General features: G+C 39.8%; 1 protein-coding gene across 2 annotated transcripts in view; it reads right to left on the minus strand.

The window, feature by feature from the left end:
* Nucleotides 1–2552: 2552 nt before the first annotated feature.
* SCG3 (secretogranin III) overlaps nt 2553–21872 on the minus strand; it is a 28718-nt gene continuing 9398 nt past the window's right edge. Inside the window, exons 9-12 of one of the 2 annotated variants that reach the window (XM_050309047.1) lie at nt 12724–12807; nt 12045–12173; nt 10030–10098; nt 2553–5834 (exon numbers count right to left, since the gene is read on the minus strand). In XM_050309047.1, coding sequence (XP_050165004.1) covers nt 5716–5834; nt 10030–10098; nt 12045–12173; nt 12724–12807 — 401 coding nt within the window. In that variant the 3' untranslated portion in view covers nt 2553–5715. Of the gene's footprint in view, nt 5835–10017; nt 10099–12044; nt 12174–12723; nt 12808–21872 lie in introns of both variants that reach the window. The other variant, XM_050309046.1, reaches the window with a different exon arrangement.

The raw sequence follows: 21872 nt of genomic DNA on the forward strand, positions 1-21872 counted from the left end.
TAAGTCTTGTCTCTTTCTTAAATTGGTTTTTGTATTTATTCCTCACATGATAGTAACTTGTATTGTCAGTTAATTTCAGGGCATTATGAAGCCAGAACTGCTTTTCCAGAGGGAACCCTAGCTTCAAGCCCAGTTATATTTTACAATCCTACAGAAAAACTTAATCCTTTTCTACCAAGGGCCTGCTATTATGATAACCTCACCCATCCAGCACACACAGGACCAGGGTGTTTTGCTGAGCAGGTCAGAAGCACAGCTGTCCCGGCACAGCGAGCACTGCCCCTCCTGCCCAGCACTGACCGAGCTCCTGGCAGTGACACTTCACTCTGGCCGTCCCAGTGGGCTGCAGAGCCTTCAGGACAAACAGTCCCTCACACCACGTACACCTATTTTCCCTGACTGAGAAGGCCATACAGAAGGGAAGGAAGGGGGGAAGCGGCTCTGCCAGCCCAAACACACCAGAGCCCCTTGAGCGCGCACCGACCCCTCAGACACAGCAACCGCAGGGCAGATTAGAGCCCTGCAGCGCCCTGATAACCCACGGCCCCTCTGCTCCCTGGAAACCCCTCCCCACCGGCACACAGCACGGCATTCAGTGCAAAACCAGTAGAGACACCCAACCCATCTGTGCCACACACCATCCTCCTGCAGGGAGAGTTTTGGGGTTGTCCCTGCCCACCACAAAGGCCATCCGTAAGAGCCCTACCTTGCTGCCGCCCCAGCGCGGGTCTCCGCTCCTCACCTGCCCGTAGATGCTCTTCACGTGCTCCAAGTGCTCAGAGCTGGGCAGAGAAGCCCCAGCTTTTACTTCCACTCCATCTTTGGCTCTTCCAGTCCTGTTTACCAGGCCCCACAGCAGCCACTCTTCTCTGCCCTGAACCTGGCTGCTCTCTGTGGGCAGGGTAGGAGCTCTAATGAGCCTTTGGTACAGCTGAGCCCTGATGAGCCCACAGGCCGCTGGGTCTCCTCACCTGAGGGCCCCTCAGCTTTTTTCTTGAGCACCAATTGCATGGATTCTGTGTCCTGGCTGCCCCTCACAGTGTGGGCAAAGAGTGCAGGTTTTCAGGTAGATAGACGTGGTGTGTCATAATCCTTAGGGCAAATATGGAGACCAACTGCCCATTTTTTAAGTAGAGGTAAAATATTTTTAGGAATTGCTTTCCCATGCCTCTGCTGGCCCCTTGCACTCCTTCACTGGCGACTCATCATGGCTGCTGTGGCCGGGCCCAGGGAGAGCTGGGCAGGCAAGAGAAACAGTGCCTGGAAATTGCAATACACTCAGACTGATTCAAGGTGGAGCTTTACTACTCTTAAAAAGAGTTAAGACTCCGAAATAACTAATGTTTTAATATCTTAATCCACATTTTCGTGTTGTTATTTAACAAACTGGCATATTTTCCTGTACTTTTAATGTATTTGTTTTCATCACCATGTATATTCTGCTTCCCACTCTGCTTTTATGCCTGGTACAGCTGTAGCTTGGTTGTTTGTTTATATATTTCTACCAATACTGCAAGGTGTTGTTTATGGCTGGAACAGGGCAATTTCAGGCAGAACTGAAGTACTTAGAGCAGATAAAATTCTGTGTTTTGGAGCTGTTTTGTGGTGAAGAACCTGCATGTTTGAAGTTTTGTTTTTATGTATTTCTTCAGTCAAAGCTTGAAAAGTCAAAACCTGGGCATGCTTGGACTAAGGATCTTTTCCAGTGAAATATGTGGGACATACCTGATAAAAAGCGTACCTTTGGGACTCAGTTGTAACATGGCTGGAGGCTACTAAACCCCTGTAAATCCAGCTAACTCAGCCACCAGGTGCTGTAGTTGCATCCAGCATTCTCAGAAGGGCACCCCTGTGGTGACCCACCCCTTCCTGCATTGAGATGAACTCCTATTGCTCCATAGTGCAGGATAGCTTAAAAAAGCTGGGCAGTGGATAGAAAAGATGCATTCTCCTTAGCACACAACAGCAGCCTTGTACTGCCTGTTGTGGTTTAACCCCAGCTGGTAACTCGGCCCCACGTAGGCACTCGCTCACTCCCCCACAGTGGGATGGGGGAGAGAAGGTTGAAAGCGAGGAAACTCACATGTTGAGATAAAGCCAGTTTAAGAGGTAATGCAAAAGCTGTGCACACAAAGAAAGGAAAACAAGGGATTCATTCACTACTTCCCCTGGGCAGGCAGGTGTTCAGCCATCCCCAGGAAAGCAGGGCCCTATCCCAAGAAACAGTTACTTGGGAAGACAAACATCATCACTCTCAATGTCCCGCCCCCTTCCTCCTTCTTCCCGGGCTTTGCACACTGAGCGTGGTGCCACGTGCTCTGGGATATCCCTTGGGTCAGCTGGGGTCAGCTGTGCCAGCTGTGTCCCAGCTTCTTGCGCCCCCCCAGCCTCCTCGCTGGTGGGGTGAGGAGCACAAAAGGCCTTGGCTCAGTGTGGGCTCTGCTCAGCAGAAACTAAAACATCTCTGTGTTATCAACACATTTGTGTTTCCAGCACAGATCCAAAACATATTGAAAATAAACTCTATCCCAGCCAAAACCAGCACACTAATGTAGCTTGTAGTAAAGTGTTTAATAAAGTACAGTATCAGAAACAATAGTCTATTAGAAAAGCTCAAAAGGTGAATACCATATATATTGTACTTGTTACATTTTTAGTGATAATTTAGGAGTGAAGGATTTCTGAAGGATCCAGCAGAGATATAAACAACACAGAAACTGATTTTTGTCAGTTTAGAACCAGAGACATGCAGGTGTTGAATATACCTTTCTCACCAGGAAGAATGCAATAATTAGATTTACTAATTATGGACTGAACACACCAGCAGGGGATGTCCAGTCCTAATGTGCTCGAAGTGTTCCCTGAAAAACAAGGACTGATCTGTAGTGCAGGTTGAAACTTGCGTCACTCGGTTTGATTTTATTTAGCACAAGTCCCGGCCCCTTAGAAACGCAGGGTGATTCATCAGGCTGGCTGGGTTCTCACTGTCTAGTTCTCAAAGGTGTGATGTTCATCCAATGAACCAGCAATGAAATCAGTATGTGAAGCATTCAAATAACAAGTTTAGTGGGCTTGGGCAGGCTGGGAAGTGAATCTAATTTGAGGAACCATAGCTTGGACTGCTGGTTTATCTGTCAGAGGCTTCTCTGTTCTCTGCTACTCATCAGGTTGGTCCAATTATCTACATGAGTACCCCAAGTGATGCACAGCAGCAGGGTAAGAACAGTCCAAGAACATGCATACTCCAAAATACAATCAGGTCATACCCATTGTTGGGACTTTTTTTTCCTCCATTATGTCATTGATACTTTGTTGAAGTTATAGAATTTGCAAAACTGGGAGATTAACAAATATGACACCAACCTTTTTGTGGACACATACTGTTCATAATCACAGGTCACTAGTTGATGACATCTTCCCATTAGTACCAGACTCAGGAGAGACCAAAGTAAGAAACTAACTTCCAATGAAAATGAAAAATATTATTATACTACTCATTATATTGACAGGAGAAGAAAATGTGGGCTCTTTTTTTAAAGTAACCATTGGGAAAGGAAAGTTTGTCCTTCTTTGTTTTTTCAAGTGCAGATCCTTGATCACTGCTGTAAAGGTCTACAGTTAGTTACCATTCCCCTGATGTCTTTCAAAAATCCAAATCTGGGAATCAGTCTGCTTTTCCTATGTGATAGTCACATAAGAAAATAAGTCACAAGCTGTTGCAGAACAAAATTGAGATCCACAGGGACAAGAAATTCAGATCTTTGGGAATATTAGTAAATAACAATAAACAGAGGGTTTGGATGAAAACAAATATACTGATTCAAAGCAACAAAAATTCTTTGTCCTAATTATTTTCTCTAGAGTTTCTAAGGGACTATTCTCTAAAGAGGAAGCTTATATTGACTTCACTTTTGGATACAGTTTTTACCTTAAAATAAATCACCATTAGTGACTGATACTGCAATTCAGTGATTCATATCAGGATGTGTATGAGCAGGCAGTGACGTACTTTGTGTCTGTCAGAAACCATTCACTGGCTTATGTGTCATCAGTTTGCAAAGAGTTATGCTGTTACACCTCACTGCCATCACATTCACTTAATATTGGTTGTCAAGTGATAATTTATCAATAATCAGTTGATAATTTATGTTTTTCAGGGATTCCAGAGTTTACTTCATTGCTCAAATCTCTTCCTCCTTAATCTCCTGCTGTGCTGAGACAATGAGAAAGGAAATGACCCAAGGAAGTGTTTTAACATTTACAGAACTTTATGCTGTGCAGGCAGTGCTGTAAGTCAGTATCTCCCTCATTGCAGGCAGATTCCAATCTCTGCATCAGCTGACATTTTTTAACTGTATCAATCTCAGAGACATCAAGAGGTGTTTTTTAAAGAATCAGAGAGGGATAACCTCAATTATCGATGAAGAATCTGTAAGTGAAGAGAACATGGCTTTCCTGGAGTTCATCTACACAAATAACTGCTGCAGGTGATAAGTCTCAGGACTTGTATCTTCTGGAACTCAGTTTAAAATCTACCTTTCTAAAAAATTCCTTACCTCTGATCTTGCTTTATGAGTTCTTCATACATGAAATTATCCATTCACTTAAAGACAGAAGACTCCATGAGCCATTCTTCCAAAACTGTGTAAGTTCAGGAAGAAGAATGAAGGGTGACATTTTTGTTTTCCTTTTTCATTGGGAAGCACCAAATTCTTGGCTAATGAAAACACATATAGGCAGAAAAAAAAATAAAGAAGAAAATGTACAGGGTGATAGTGCTCCACACAGAGCAGAGGTCAGTAAAGAGACCACAGCCTTGATATCCAGAGATACTGAGATATGATAGATTCTTCAAGTCTTTCTGAAAAGCAAGGCCCATGTTCCTAAAAACATCTCTACTTGCAAACTTCCCTTTCCATGCAAAATAACTTGAATTGCTTTCCTTTTTTTATTTTTCTTTAGAGAAAGTAATGGCTATTTACACTGACTATCAGGATACTCACATCAGGAATTCAACTAATTATGCATGCACAGTCATCAAATGGTGCACCAAAGAGAATGTTCACACATGCTGAAGAAGAGAACACAGCTCTGTAATAGGAAAGGCAATGGTAATGTCAAAGATTTATCAGTTAGCTAAGGACATGACAGTCCAAATTATGAAAAACTACATAAAGAAATAAAAAAGGATCAAAAAAGAAAAAAAGATATTAGGATTTAAACCCAAAATTTTTGAATATAAAATAATGTTAAGATTAATGAAAACTTTAATAGGTAAATTATTTTCAAATATTTTATTTAGAGAACTATGAACTATTTTCTAATAATGCCCTTTACATAGTTGCATCTATAGAAAGCTTGTTGAGAGCAAAAAGATGTAGCATTAAAAGAACTTTCCATCAGAAACGGTTGATCTACAAAAGTAAACCAAACACAAATAATAAATCAAAGAGAGCATTACAGAAATATTGACCCTATCCAATAGAAATTCACTGTCAGAATTTGGTGTTTGGGATTGATTTGTGAGTGTAGGAAAATACAAGATGCAGAGGGTGAATGGAGCACTACAGCTCTTCATTTCTGCCTAGAAAGTTGTCAGTACAATGTAAACAGAGCATTTCTAATGATATCCTCAAATTAAGGGATCATAAGTCACTGAGCCAGGAGTGGGGGAAACTAGACTACTTTTCTACATGTCTGGCAGCCACTAAGTTTTTACAGGCTGCCATAGATGCGTTTAATTACATCAGCCTCCTCCTTGTCCAGGATGCCCTTGTCCACATAAGCATCAGCTTGCTGATCAATGAAATCTCTCAGCTTTGAAAGATCATAGTCTGAAAAATAAGAATTCATTTGCACAGTGAGTCATTGCCATTATATTGCTTCACCTAACAAACAATGTCATCGTAAAGCTTATCTGACAAGTGCACTTGATGAAACATGAAGAGAATTCACCCTAAGTGCAGCTTGTGAAAACAATAAATAAACCCAAAACACCTGCACAAAATCTTTTTACACATCATGGTGCTTTTAGTATTCAAGAGGAATAATCATCTCTTGCTCTTGATTGATTGCTGTCAAGTGCTAAAGTAAGAATATTTTCTGGTCCAGAGATTTGATGTTCTAGTCTACAGAGCAAAACCTGTTGTTAGAACCCTATTATTTTCACAGCTGTCACAGAATCAAAAGAAAATATTAAATGGGCTATTTCTTACTGAAATCCCAGTAGAATTCCCACTTACTACAAAAACTGTAGAGAAAAATCAAGAAACCAACTTCCTGAAAATAGCTCAAAATTATACAGTTATTTACCTCGATACAGAACATAATACTCTGATGTGAAAAATCCTGCAGTGAGCAGTCTTTGTGACAGTGCTAGTGTCAGGTTTTGACTGACAAATAGACTCTGCAAGAGAGTACTGAAAGATCCCTCCTCCTTTTCCAATGGATGAGTGCATCTATACAGCCAGGTTCACACCATAGGTGTTAAACAGACTTTTCCCATGCTGGAAAACATCACTATTTTCCATGAAAAGAATTCTAATGCAAAACAATCTTTCAAATAACATAAATGGGTAACCTATTGTGTAGTTGTAACTCTGGTAACAGATTCAGTATATTCACACATAAACACAATAAAGTTTCAGTTAGCTACATACTTTGCTGCATAAAATGTAAAGCCTAATTTGTAAGAATCAGAAGTTATTTTGATAGAATCAGAAGTTAATTTGTTAGAACCCAAAGAACATCAATGTTTTAAGGGTTCATACTAAGTTAAATGAATTAGTATCTTTCACAAGAACAGATAGATACGTTCTGATTTTTTCAGTATAAATTACTTATTCCACAGACAGAGCCTTCAGAATGCATTCATACTGATCTTGTAATGTAGTCCAAAGTATAACACCATACAGCAATATGTGGAAGAACCTTCTTTCCAACTGTACATTCTTAACAAAATAGACAATAATGACTTCTTTTTTTTAGGGGTCAGTGATCAAAATAGGATAGAAATAGAAAGACATTAAGAAGCAAATTGATGCCTGCAATCATTTTTACAACAGTATAAGGCAATTTCAAATGAGTGATACAGAAAATTGATATTCAAAACTCCCCACTCCTGCAAAGGTGTCCATTCCATATCTGAGTTAACAGGAATTTTGCCATTCCCTGTACTGAGGCCAGGATTTCTTGTCTGGTCTTCTACTGTCATTACTTAAGAGAATGTAACCTGCTTGTCTCTCCATCCTGTGTGAGTAACAGAGACAAACAGGACCCAGCCATTTCATAATGAGGTTGTGAGATTTAATTCATGTTGAGAATGAGAGTCCCCAGTGAAAGATATCAAGGAATGGAAATGAATGGAAAAGCAAACACTAAATTAATATGATATCCACATTATTCACATTAAAATCCCTGAGCTTGTTTTACTTCTAGAATACTATTTATAACTCCAAGTCATTATGTGGAAATGTGAATGTTTAATTACTAAACATTCTGTACGGGATTACAAACACTACAATATTATCCAATTCTGGCTAATTTGTTAGATATCTCATGGCAATTTAATTTGATTTTTTTTTTCTAGAAATTTATAACCTCTAATTTCCAATACTTATTTACAACCTATTGTAATTAGAAAAATCATCTTTGGGTTATACTCCCTGCAACAGCTGCAGCATTTCATTGAGCTGTGAAACAGCTACAGTAAATGAAGTGAGGTCTTATTTGCATATTCAAATCAAGCCATTTGCCATTGCAATTGATTACAGAATTTACTTTCATTCCTAAATGGCTACTGTTAATGTTATGAAACTATAAACTACCTAAGTATTTGGCAAAAAATCCACATGTATTAGTTAAATGCCTCATTTCTGTGCTTTGGAGTCCAACTGCAATAGAACACCTCGGCAGCTACTGGAGGGAGCTGATTTACACTGGGAAGGAGCTCCTCTTGAAAAGCATTTCAATCATCAAGACAGGCCTGGGAGATACGAAGGACAGGCCCACAGAGCCGACAGATTGAAAATATGCAAACCAAACTCTCGGACACAAAAGGCCATCAGCCCAAAATCCAGCCCAAAATCCCAGCCCCTCAAGTTTACTCAGCCTCCTTAATAGGAAATTGATATTTTTAAACTGGGGAAATGTAAATTAACATTTCCAGCCTTATTAGTCATTGAACGAATAGTAATTTCTCCTGAAATTCATACAAAGATAAGGATCTACAAACATTTGCCTGAAGAAAATCTAAACCTCTTCAAGTATATTCAGCGAGTAAACCAATCCATGAGTGGGGGTGGAAAACACTGGTCATTTTAATACATGAATTACTTTGAGAGTTACTTTTCTGCCAGCTCCCAGGTGGTAGCTGGAAGTGGAGAAATGATTGATGAGCACACCAATACCACCTCATCCTGTACTGAAGAAACACCACAATGCATTCACGGTTAGATAAGCTTACCCTGACTGCACTTCTTCTAACATGACCCCAGGGGATCTGAATTAGCATTTTACAAAAATAAGAAGTATGGAAAGGCACAATGAAGATGATGTATCAGAAGAGTAAGAACACTATTCTAATTTTGTCATAACTTACACTCACTTTAAGACTCGTTTCCATTGCCAGAGGACAATAAAGATATTTTAGTGCAAATGAAAATCCATCTACACAGAAACGTATATCTTAATGCAGTCAAAAGCAGATAAAATGCTATTGATCTGCAGTTACAGCCATTTTCAGACTTCAGCAGTGCAGAAGAAAGGTTACTATGAAGAGGAGCGAGGGGCTGCCCAGTCAGTATGTGTGATACAGGGATATAATCACACATGACTGAGGTCTAATTACTGTAATGAATACACTGCTAAACAGAACCATTTATTAGAATTGGCAGGCAAACTCTTGAGCAAATATGTGTGCCTGCTGCTAATTGCATCACTGCATCACTGCCATTGTGAGGAAATGATTTTAGAGATGGAAATTTTTTTCAAAAGTCCTTCCTATTACAGGTTCTGGATAGGAAAACGCCTGTGTTGGGCTGTAGGCACGCACTCGTCTCTGAAATGTAATTCACATACACTTCAACACACAGAGAGGATGGTTAGATTACCCAGGGCTAATCTCATCTCAGATCACCCTCTGCTCGGCTGGTGCAAAGAAGGATCCTCCTCGCCAGGCGCCAGTCATAGCCCAGGGATGGATCCCTCGGCTAGGAGCCTTCACTTCCAGAAAGGGTGATGGCAGAACACCCAGCCATGGCAGAGAAAAGGGACAGGGGGCTGGTTTTACGTAAGATCTCGAGGGGAGAACTGGTATGGCTAAATAAAGATCTGTGAAAAATAAGCGAGAAAATCCTGCCGCTGTTCTGTTACCTCCCGCCTCCAGCGCTCACACAGCCCTGCCTCCGGGGAGGAGTCAAATGGTGGGACAGCTGGTGAGCACTCCCCATGCAGCTGCTTCAGTCTCTGCTCCCTCCTGCACAGCTTTGCGTGTGAGCTACAAGTCATTCAAGTTGATTCGGGCTGTAATCCAATGTATTACATTGTGACATAAGTTTGTATCTTAACTATTCCTGGTTATGAAACAAAGCACATTGCTGTTTTATGAAGGCATGCTAGCCAGATGCACTGAGCTCTCCTAGATACACCCAGACGTTTAAAATACATTCCTATCATGTACAAAATCATAATTAAAAGGTATGTTGAAATAGGAAAGTGATGCACTGGACAAACCTGCCACACTGGCAGACCACCAGGTCTCTGTGTTTTGTGGCCAGCAGCCATTCGAGCCAGCTTACATTAATCTGCCTTAGTTTACTATTTTCATTCATTGATTTAACTTTGACATGACCTGTATTATTTAACTTTAACACACTAACTATCACCATAGTCAAGCTCAGTTTCACATCACTATTATTTAACTTATAACATAATGCTAAGTCATACACCACAATATAAATTACGTGCTTTGTAATGTATATGGTGCCCACCCCAATGTTAAGGCCTTTCACTTCATACCTTCCTTGTTACCTTGTTTATTGTGTTTTTTCAGCCATTCTATGTTCTTCCTGATTGCTTCCAAATATGCCTCAGATTTCCCTGGAGAAAAGGATGAGAGAGAATTCAGGCACTTACATCAATGATTGATGCAGCTTGCTTAACTGGGTGAAGGTGGTCACAGCAAAGGCAGATTAAAACTATTCTTAGTTTCTGTTTAAAAGCTGAGTCCTGTCAAACTCAGTCAGGCAAAATTCCCACAGATGGCTAGGAGGTTTTGTCTGTGCAAGATTAGTCACACACAAATTTAGGATTGTGGCTTTTTTTGATCTTTATACATAACTTTTGGTGGTATCCACACAAACTGCCTATGTGGATTAAAGGCAGCCTGTAGCTTTTTGATCATCATAATTGTTCAGCAAAGATGAAGCTGTTGAGATAGCAAGGAATTAATTAAGACTGAGAGCTTTGAGTATGAAAACTCCTCCATAGAGTAGTGCTAACAGCACATGGCAAACCTGACACTGTGGTATTTTGAAAGACAAGTGGAAATATAGTTACTACATTTACTGAGAAAAGGAATGTATTAGCATTCCCATGATAACTCCTTGTTATAGCTGAAATTTTAAAGTGATGGCTATTTTTGGACCAGAAAGCACACAGGACAGAATTAGTTCAAGGATTACCTAATAAGGTCCCTAAGGAAATATTCCAGCTAATGGATTTTGAATTCTTAACTTGACTAGAGCTTTATTGATGTAATGTTCTTACATTTATCAGGAATAAAAACCTATTGTGATTAGCATGTAGAAGATTACTAGCGCCAACTACGCATGTCTGCATTAGTAAGTGGATACAGTATTAGATACATCATACTTTTTGAGCTGGGAGTGCAGTAACTTTATAATAAGTTACTCTGTGAAAGAGCAAAGGGCATTGCATGATGATACAAAGAACTAATGGAAAGACAAATCTTCAACAGACAAGGAAAATGTGTTATTTATCACCTCCCACGGGTATTGAGACAACTTTTCTCTCCTGTGAAATCAGACAGCCATCTTGAGAAATTTTCTTCTTCTGTGCTCAAATAAATGACCTGCTGGAAAAAATGCCACCTTCCATCTGTGAGTGTCTGCACTGCTCACAGGACTGACCCAGGTGACAATGCACTACAATCTACTGCAGCCTTGATTTCTGCCATTCATGGCTGAGCAGGCTGCAGTGGACACACAGGCATTCAGCATTGGTGCAAAATAGATTATCAGCAATTTTGTTTAGCCAATTGACTACAAAACATAGATGTTTCTGCTGAATCCTTAGCAATAAGAACTCACTGAAAGGTTTCTGCACTAACAAACATTCTCCTTCAGAAGTTTAGCACGATAAGGTGGCACAATGTTCTCTGCAGATTTGTTTTGAGATATAGCAGCTGATTTGCACCCAGGAGACTCCAACACAGTCTAATTCAGCACGTGGCATTGTGTGTCATGCTGAGACAACTGGCATAATAACAGTACTACTGTGCTACATTTGCTTAGGGAGACACCAACTTACTGTAACAGGTATCAGAGTTATGTAAAGCAGGTTAATTGCTGATAACCCTTAACCTTGGCACTGAGTAATGCAAATTCTGTCACTGCAGCACTTTCCAGTACCTTCCAGTACCAGCTTGTTCTAACACAAACCATCAAAATCAGTGGGCCTACTCAGATTATTGAATATCCTGATCATCTGATTTCACTCAAAAGCCACAGATGCAAAGAAGCAAAATCTCTCTGCACTACTGTGTCAATCTGCATTTCATATTGTTCTCACAAGGGGCCATGAATTCTGTGTAAGATTATGGTCACACTCAGCAAGGGATATAGTGTCATATGCTTAAAACTGGGCAAATAGAACACTTCTGAATCAAGCTGTGGTGTGCTGACTCCCAGTGACTATAAACTGAAGATATTTATGCTAACACAAAGGAAAAACAATACCAAAGATAGGAAAAGGCTCCAATCACTAGAGCATAAGTAGTAGGAAAAGCAATGGCTATTCTGTACCTCCGGACTCTTCATTGTTTCCTGCTGCATTTTGTCCTTCATTTTTTGTAGAATCCTTTGAAACTTCGTATTCCTTTTCCATCTTAGCTGCTTCTTCCTTCGTACTGTCTGCTTCTTCACTACTCTTGTCTAAAGAAATGACAAGAACAAACAATGTATCAAATGTACCAAAAGCATTTCTCAATCACATCAACACGATCTTTGGCAAGTAAAACATTTTGACTGATGATTGAGGAAGAGCCTCACTGGAGTCTGTCTCAAAGTGGTTTCTAAAGGTCATCTCTACTCCAGACCTCTGGAAATAGGAATGTCTGTTTCTGCTGTTACAAACAGTAGCTGAATGCAGGTGACAATGATGCAATAATATATAGTTCATAAAGGCACATTTCTTTGTGCAGAGAAAGATAATATGAAATTTACATTCACTATGTCCAAAGTTGACATATGTGTAATGTATGGACTCCACTGAAGAAAAGGACAGTGAATATACTTCTCAAAGTTTGGACAATTAAGTGAAAATTCCTCTCTGGTTGTGTGTTTAGACAACCAAGCTTGGCTACAGGTCCTTGAGGGATTGTAGCTTTAACCAGCAGTCTGGCTGCTATAGCAATTAGCATAATTTCAACTGAATAGGTTAAAAAAAGTGTTATTGTAGGAGAGAAAATTGTAGAACAGGTACCTGCTGTTAGTTTTGTTCTGGTTTTAGTTGAAGGGTTCTCAAGCTTCTTCTTTGTCTGCTCAGCTATCATTGTATCTAAGTTTTCTAAAAAACAAGGCAAAACAAAACCAAAGCCCAGTTACTCTTCAGTGGATAAGATGCAGAATCTATACTATATTCTCCCCAGCACCAGTCTGACTGGTAAGTAGAAATCTGAAGAAACAGCCTTCACCGTTGCCTCTGAAGGATTAATGCAGAGCCAATAGTAAAAGAACAAACAAATAGCTATATGGAATATTGATCAATCTTGTTTTAAAAAAATAACAACTGAATCATGACAACAGGTGCACCAAATAGAGCAATATGCATAAAACCAGTAAAAGTGTGCATATATATTCTGTATTTCAGTCACGTAAATCACAAACTACAGATAACTATCTCTAGCAATTTATTCTGATGAAAGCAATGAAAGGCTTTAATTAACTTCACAAAGAATACAAGACTATGAAATATGTGCTTCATCCTGGTGGGAAAACTCTATCCCAAACTGCTTATATGTCTGGATTTTGCAGGGTTTCATTGTAAAAGAAGTCTAATAAAATGTTTAAAATCATACTTAGATGAAATAAATATGTAAATTGAAGTGATTAAAACAAATATTTTCCCAAAGTTGCTGAAGTCAAGCATTTACCTGAAAACCCTCTAGACAGCTGTAGCCATGTATACAGCTCTAGAAGACTAGAAAATGTATTTCTATGGAAATTTCAGGGCTGAACTCATCTAATTTGAAAGTAAAAGCATCTCTTCATAAAGATGGATCTTTCAGATATAAACATTGTATGCTTATGTGGGAAAAAAGTCCTTTTGATACCACAGTAGATATTCAAAATACAGATCATCATAGAATCTGCCATATTTCCTCAGTCACATTATGGATATGGTGTAGAATTTTCCTTCCCTTTATCAGCTTTTTAAAGCTTCAGTTAAACATGGATTCAAAATTTGCTGCATATTTGCTAGTTGGTGGGTATTTTTGAGAGACTTGGTTTTGAAGTATCGAAATTCCTTTTATATGAACAGCTAAAATATTCAGTATGGGATGTGGGAACTGTGGCAAAATAGACATAATAGGGCTAGCAAACATTTTAGATCATATTTTCTGTATAAGGCCAACATTTTATCCAGCAGCTGGGAGGATCCTTTTTCCTCAGAAAGATACACAGCACTGATACCTAAAGACCAGTTTTTTAGCAAGCATATTTCTCTTCATGGCAGATCAGCATAAGCAATTGTGCCTGCCATCTGATGAGAAATCACAGAGTCCTGTCTGCCTGAGTCCTCTATATTATGTTATTTACATAAAATTAAAATGAAAGCAGTAGTTGCTGGCACTCTGCCTGGTTGCACCCTCTCAATTCTACATCACATGATGGGTTTTTTGTGACAACTATTTTCATTTTGGTACGTATCCTTTTAATGTGATTCCTGACCTTGCCCTATGCCCTAAACAAAACAGGTCTAGGCTGTGTTACAAGCTGGATCAGATATACTGATGAAGAAAAAACAAGTTAGAATTATAGCAGTGGTATTGATGCCTCACTAATCACTTGACCCAAAGCTTATTGAAAGGACCATAAACATTCCTTTCAGCTGAGCTTAAGATTCTATTTTTTATCCTGAATCAGTACCATATTAGTATTTCAACAGGAATATAAGGATTTCTCTGTTGCAAGAGGCACAGTTTTCAGGATAAGATTATACAGTTAAGAACTTAAAAACCCTTTGTAAACTCAAGTGAATACATTATTCTCCTTCACTAATTCATGCAAATGCAAAAATGTAATTGATTTTAGAGTTTAATCCAGCAAAATCTATTAAATTAGGCCTAATTTTAAGTCTAAATATAGTATTTTAAAAAAATAGAAATATTTAAATGTTTAAAATGTCACACGTACATAAGTACATTGATTCATAAGTGCCTTTCGTGTTCTTTCTTTAAAGTGTCTGCATTTAGGCACTGCTGCAGTCAGGCTCCTATCAGCAGAAAACAAAAAAACTTCACCATAAGATAGATTTATGTCTCTATACTGATATTTCCAATTTTTTTCTTTATGTTTATAAATTGTTTAAAAGTTGTACACATATCCACATACAACATGTGCTACTGAAGGCAATAGGATTTATACTCCTCCATTATTTAGTCACTTCTATAAATCACATCAGGAGTTCTACAGTTTCTCTGAGTCTTTGATCTGCCTCACAGTTTTATTTGAGTTCACTCTGGTTCCTTTGTCAGAACAGTATTCCTGTCCAGCCACCTGTGCAGGTATGAGGTGTAAAAAGGCAGCGTTGACCACTAATGATCTGAGCTTTGCCACTAAAGCCAGACAGAACATGGCAACAACTGTGTTTCATTTTCAAAGCTTTATTTTTGTCAGTAAAGATATGGATAAGGTGCCAGCAGTCCTTTTACCAAGGACTACACTTTGCAGGAGGAATGGCGAAGCTGCCTTGCTCGTTGGGTGGCACATCCACATGGATCTGAAGATTTATAAGCAGTCATATTTCCTCTGTGACAGAGAGGAGTTAAGTCTGTGGGCCTGTCCATGTTTGCGGGGATTGTTTGGTACCTACATAAATATCCTAGAGAGGATATTACCAGAGAATCCCAGTTCTTCCTGAACAGGATTTATTGCCCTTTCCCCCGCTTCAGAATTAATGCTTTAACAGCTGGTATTGTTTCAAAACATGTTTGTACTTGTCATGTGTGGCTAGGCCAGGGCTGAACAATGTTTGCTCTGAGATACAGTGATGGAGTGAGTCATCTCCTCAACTGAGATGTGCCTGGCCAGCAGCTAAGCAACTGCATGTCGTGTTTGGAGGTCTAACAAGAATTGATTGCTTCTCCGGTGTCGTTTCCCTAGCAATGTCATTTGCACAGAGGAAGAGTTTAGAAAGGTACTGACCTTTCCACAGAGATGGCCACTTATTTGAAATGGCACTAATTAAAACAACAGAACAATAACCACTGAGCTAATGGAAGTGACCTACGTGGGTAAATAGGTCACTACTCTGGCGGCCGCTTTCCTGGAGCAGGATAATCTCATCACTGGAACCAGACACCCGGAGTCAGGAGACCAGGCTTCTGCCTTGCCTCACTTTCTAACTCGCTCTTTGATCTGGGATGACTCACTAAAGCACTCCTGCTGCAGGAGGGCTCCTATTTCAAATAGGCATTCTGAGGCATTCTAGGCCCAGTTTCTACACACTGATAGATCCTCTTAATTGCACCTGAAAACGGCAAATTCCCAGCACTTTTGAAACTCTGAGGTCCTTCAAGATGGATATCCAAAAATCCGAACTGCATAAAAGCAGAATGTTTATCTCTGGTAGAATGCACTGTGGCAGTACCCTCTAAATCCATGGGAAAAGATACTACCTGAAAAAATACTACAATTTAAATTACTTTGATCTTATTAGAGAGGCAGAAACTAACATAGCCATTTGAGTATTTAATGGAATTGGTAATGGAAACCTGAAATGGACCCTTCTCTACTGATAGATTCATGGTGTTTTCCAGACTCTTGTAAATTTTCCTGCAAAGGTTTTTTCTTCTGCATACAATTGTCTTGTACCCGGGAGGCAGTTTCACATTCTGTCCTTATCAAATTGACTGAAGCTGAGATTTTATGTCATTAAACTTCCACAGAAAAGTCATTAAAGTTCCAAAGAAAGGCCTGCTTTGCTGTTCTGTTTCCATACAGCATAAAAAGACTGTTTATTAAAGCAGAAAAGGGATCATCAAAGTACCTGAGATCAATCTTAACAATAGCTAAAAGTTTAGTTTACTTAATGAGTTCATACACTACAACTGCTTCAGCTGCAAAGCTTTGTGCTGACGACTGCTTGTGTGAGATGCACATATTGCAGGCATTAAAAAAGCACAGTTCTCCCAGGGCTCTTCTGTCTCCTGCAGTAGATGATCCTGAAGAGTTTGCAAGGCCTTTTTCCATCTGTGAAAAATGTCAGGACAACACAGCTTTTGCTTGTGACTGTTCTGTGGGAAGAGCGTATCTGATTAGTTCTTTGGACACATCTGCCATGAGTGCAGGTCCAAGAACTGTCGATATCCACTGGATTTTCTCCAGTGTAGCCAAAAGCAGAGTTGGACTTTTAGTCAGCTCATATACGTATCATGCATATGTCACATAAACTGCTAAAACTGTGATGAACAGGAGAAATCCCTCTGTTATGGAAATACAGATGGGTCTGAGCCTTGCAAACCTCCTGCTCATCTCTAACTCACTGCCTTACATGTCAAGATATGGCATTTCCTTTCTGAATCTTCCTATTTGACTGATTTGTTGTGATGGTGTGTCTGAAATCTAATGCTGCCATGAGGAATGACATGTCAGGTGACAAACTCCAGGTCATGGCATTACTTGTAAATGGATTACAGGCAGGATGGTCAGAGTGACTTGAAATTAAAACAGCAGCAGTATCACTTGGCAATCAGGTTAAAAGCAACTCCAAAAGCAAAACATAATTAAATAGATGTGTTTTGAGGTAAAGAAAGCTCTGACTAAGTCTCCTTTATTATCCTTATTAAATTCCCTACCTCATGGGCTATTTCTCAGATTTATCCTTTCAATATTCTACAGGCATTTCCTCTGCATTATTCCAGGTCTCCTAGAGCTGTGTGGTGCAGTTCTTTCCTAATCCTTTCCCATCCTGAAGCTGCTACATGGCCTGTGTACACATTTTACATGTTTTGATTGCATGCCCTTTATGAGCATGATGGTTTGGGACTGAAGCAGCACAGAGCCGCCTCTCCTGCAGGAGTGGGATGTAGCTCAGCTTTGAAAGTTCAGTGACACCCTCTTTACCCTGCACCCACATAATCATCTCAAATCAGAACTTATGGGCTCAGTGCTCAGCTGTCAACAGAGACACACTGAATTCAGAAAGTAGGGGATTATTAAATACAGTGCAAAAAAATAAAAGCATTGCCCTCTCTTAGAAACACAAACCACCTGGTAGGATGCAAGACCTAGATTTTCAGGAACTAAGCAATGCACCTGCCAAAATAGACACTACGAGAAGATGGAGATTTCTTACTAAGTATCCAGTCTGGAAAGCATATAGGAGGCAGTGAAGGGAAATGGGAGAAGAGGCAATTTGTTCGCAAGAAATAGCTGCAAATTTAAAGTGTAGACAGTGATAAGCAAAGGAATGAACTGTAATATATTTCTTTGAGTTCTTAAACACATGATTTGATAGTCATGTAATGTGGTGGGAAAACCAATTAGCAATACTAAAACTACTGGATCTCTCCCAAAACATATCTGAGAAGATTTAGAGCCCACAGATACTGAAAAAAATATGCTCTCACACATACTGTCACCATCAGGTGATGCCCAATTTACTGCAGTGTGTACTGTCCTGCTTCTTAAGACTCGTGAGATCAGCTGCCATAGCTATCCATTTGTTTTTCTATACAGTGAGAGTCTTAATGGGAGAAAATAGGACATAAGATCTAAGTAGTGGGGGAAAAAACCCACATTCACATGTTTGTGCAAATGCAAAAGTAGGATGGGGCAGACATGGATGAGGCTACAGAAGGAAAAGCTCAAGCTGCAGTGGGGTCTGCAGCCAACATAATTCCTAGATTAGACTCTTGCCTATCTTTGCACACTCTCTGTCCCCATATCCTTTTATCTTACCTCCATGCAAATTCATCTTGGGTTTAACTATTCACATACACTTGCTAATATCACTGCTGCTTCTCAGTATTTAGCTCACTCTCACCATCTGAGGTGCCCCTGATTTGTGCATTTCAGATATAATACAGTATACTGGCATCTGTGTGACCTTAGTTCATCAGATACAAAATAAATAGCAGAGAAAAGAGAAATTAAATAACTCCCACTGGCAGCTGTATGCATCAGTCATATGATAAAGTAATACTGGGCGAGGCAAATCACCAAAGGGAAATTCAGATAGTGAAAATTTTGTTAAATATTTTAATGCTTATGAAGAAAACCCACAGTAGCAAGGAAGAGCCCTCTGAAAAAAAATAATTAAAAAAAAAAAAAAGAAAAAGAAGGTGTTTTGCATGAAAGGTTCCCTGTATGAAGTACTGTCAGTGCCATTCATTGCCCAGGTCAAAACGAAGCGGAGAACAAAAGGTCCCCACGACACTGTTCATATACCACTTGTAGCCTCTGGCACTGCTTTAGCCACACCTCCCCTCAGCCCTTTGAAGTCCCAATCTGTATCAGGGAGCAGCAGCTTATGGTCACAGTGAGGAGGGGAAAGATGATGCCAGTCTGGGCTGTGATCTGCTCTTTGCCTCACACTCCTGGCTTTGTGCCTGTTCTTGGCTGACTAAACAAATAGCAGGATCAGACCTTTGGCCTGCAGCATCTGTGCTGATGAGAACTTCAGACATTATCACATTATTCAAACGAGTTCTCCTCTCCCAAGAAAAGGCCAGATTGTATCTACTATGCACTGACCTGTAATGGGGAAATTGCAGAGCTTTGCCTTCACCACAAGTGGAGCTGTGGAGGACACCACAGCATGAATGCCAAGAGGAAGAACAGGTATTTCATATTCCTTAGCATGGAGAGGCAGGGAAATGTTAAAAATCAACATAGGAAGCTTTCTGCCCCTTCTGTTTCACTTGACTTTTTTCATGCAGCCTCAGTCTGCCTGAAAGAGAGTATTATAGCAAAACAATACCCCAGCAGTTCTTTAGAAAAGGACCAAAGCAATGAGTGTTCATATACCTTGGCCAGAGTTCACCAATGACCCATCCATCTCCCTATTCCTACTGCCTCCTGCAGTTCGCTGTTCTTCCCTGTTGTCCATGAAGAACAAATGATATGGGGGTGGAAAAGGTAAACAGAGACATCTGTTCATGCTCATTTCTAACCAACACAGACTCCTACTCAGTCACGGGGGACACTGTGGATTCTGACAGTGAGTCAGAGCCAAAGGGAGGAGGTGTGAGAGGTGGCTTTGGTTTGGTCTATGGAGGAAGGCAGCTGTGACTCAAACACTGCACACTGATCAGCTGGAGCCATTTCTCTATTTCCCTCCTAAATAAGGGGGGGATTTGCTCCCCAGCCAGTCTGCTGTGGGCTGTGTGTGGTACACTGTGGCTCCAGGAATCTGAATGCTTTACTGCAAGGAGGTGAAAAGTGCGATCCCCTTCAGAGAGAGCAAGGCTACATAGTTCTTAAACTTAATTTTCTTCCCAGTCCTTTGCCCCTTTCTTTTCTCCAGTTGTGGAAGACCCTGAAGCCCTGATTTAGAAACTGAAAACAAAATGACCAACCTCAATCATAAGATGTGATAAAATATGCATTATATGCAGTATCATGGCAAAGTTTCTATGGTATCTGTGAGACAGAGAAGTACTGGTGGTAAAAGTTTGTGCTACATATACTAGTCAATAAATGAGAACTCCACACAAGAATATAATGTGCATGTAGCTAATTTGCATTTCTAGGGTAATAGTTCACTGGATAACACAACTTTCATTTGGTTGGGTTGGCAGTGGGTAAATTTACTACTAATCTACTCCTGTAAGCAGAGCACAGCAGGAGAATATAATTAATGTACTGTGTAAAAAGAATTCATATATACACACTAGTGCCTCTTAAGAATTTATCTATCATCTCTGAAAGCTCTGTTTTTGTTATGGTCTACAAGCCTCTAATGACAGTATTTCCTAGAATGGTTCTAAAAATCTTATTAGTGGAGATGATTTTCAAATGTATCTGAACAAACTGGCAGAAAGCATTTGTTCCTGTTTCTAAGCTGACAACAATATTATCAAAATAAATGCATCAAAAAACTACGGTTTACCTTACATAATTACTAAAAGTAGAGCTTTTACCAGGGTTGCAGTGGACTGATATGCTTTCATTTTAAAACTAGCTATATAGTCTGGAATACCTAGGAAAGGTCACTTGTCACACAAAAAATTCCTCTTCTTTGTATGGTGTAGATGAAGCTTCTCCTTAATATTTATCTGGTCTATGATAGATGGCTCTGATAGAAAAGCTATCAGAGTGAATCTCCACCATGACATTACACAACAGACAGAAGGAAAATGAAGTATGATATTATTCACAAACTAATATTCAGACAGTACAAGTATCTGTGCAATGCATGGCTTATTCTGCTCTGCTGAAAGCAAAGGGAGTTTTGCTATTGGCTCAAACAGCACTTTTTCTCTTCAAGCACTCAGCACCGTGAAGGACACAGTCCTTTCAGTTCTGCATGGAGTATCAGCTGGTTATGCATCAGTATCAGTATCAGCTATTTATGCAACATAAACAGTATAGGGATGCCATGAATAATGAAATATTTTATGCTGAATCAGTCATAACTTATCTGAAAGCCTCTTGCTGCTTTCTGCTGGTCACTGTGTGGAGTTATTCCAACTCCTCCATTCCGCTCTGTCGCTGCACCCTTGCCAACAGCCACATCATTTCAGCAACTGTCCCAAGTCCTTCCCAACACTCAGCCTGTTCAGTGATAACAGTTTGTGTCTCCAACAGGTTGAGGCAAGCAAGGGGAATTCAGCTGTTTGGGCAGCATTTGCTGGATGCTGACAACAAACCTGAAGCTGGGTAAACTGATACCACAGTTGGATCTCACTCATAAGCCACCCGTGTAATTGTGATCCTGTGTCATGAATTATTACCTTATGCTTTCTGTACCAGTAATGCTTGTCCATTGTTTTAATTGCAAAAGGGATTTTAAAGCAGCTTTCAATCTTCAAAGGGCACATGGGTTTTCTAGAAAGATTTATGAAAGCCTTTGAGCAGGCTTGAAACATGAGACTTTCACTCCACAGGAGAATTTGCTCCCTGTACATCAAGATACAGAATTCATAGCTTAGAAAGTAAAGAGTGATGGAAAAGAGTGGCATTTTGCCATAGCAGGGAAATTATCAAATATGATGCATTTCAGCTGAACACACATTTTATATCAGTTTGTTAGAGTCTCTCTTTAATGCTTTTAGAGCTATACTTTCTGAAAACATGTTGGAAAATGTAGGCATTATTTTTTCTTGTCTTTCATATATATGAATATGTTGGGTTTGGCTTCCAGTGTTCTGTTACGGATTACATTTAGTGTATGAAAATCTTCTA

This window comes from Myiozetetes cayanensis, unplaced genomic scaffold, assembly GCF_022539395.1.
Source record: "Myiozetetes cayanensis isolate MyiCay16 unplaced genomic scaffold, myiCay2020 scf14, whole genome shotgun sequence".
NCBI classification, from domain to species: Eukaryota; Metazoa; Chordata; class Aves; order Passeriformes; family Tyrannidae; genus Myiozetetes; species Myiozetetes cayanensis.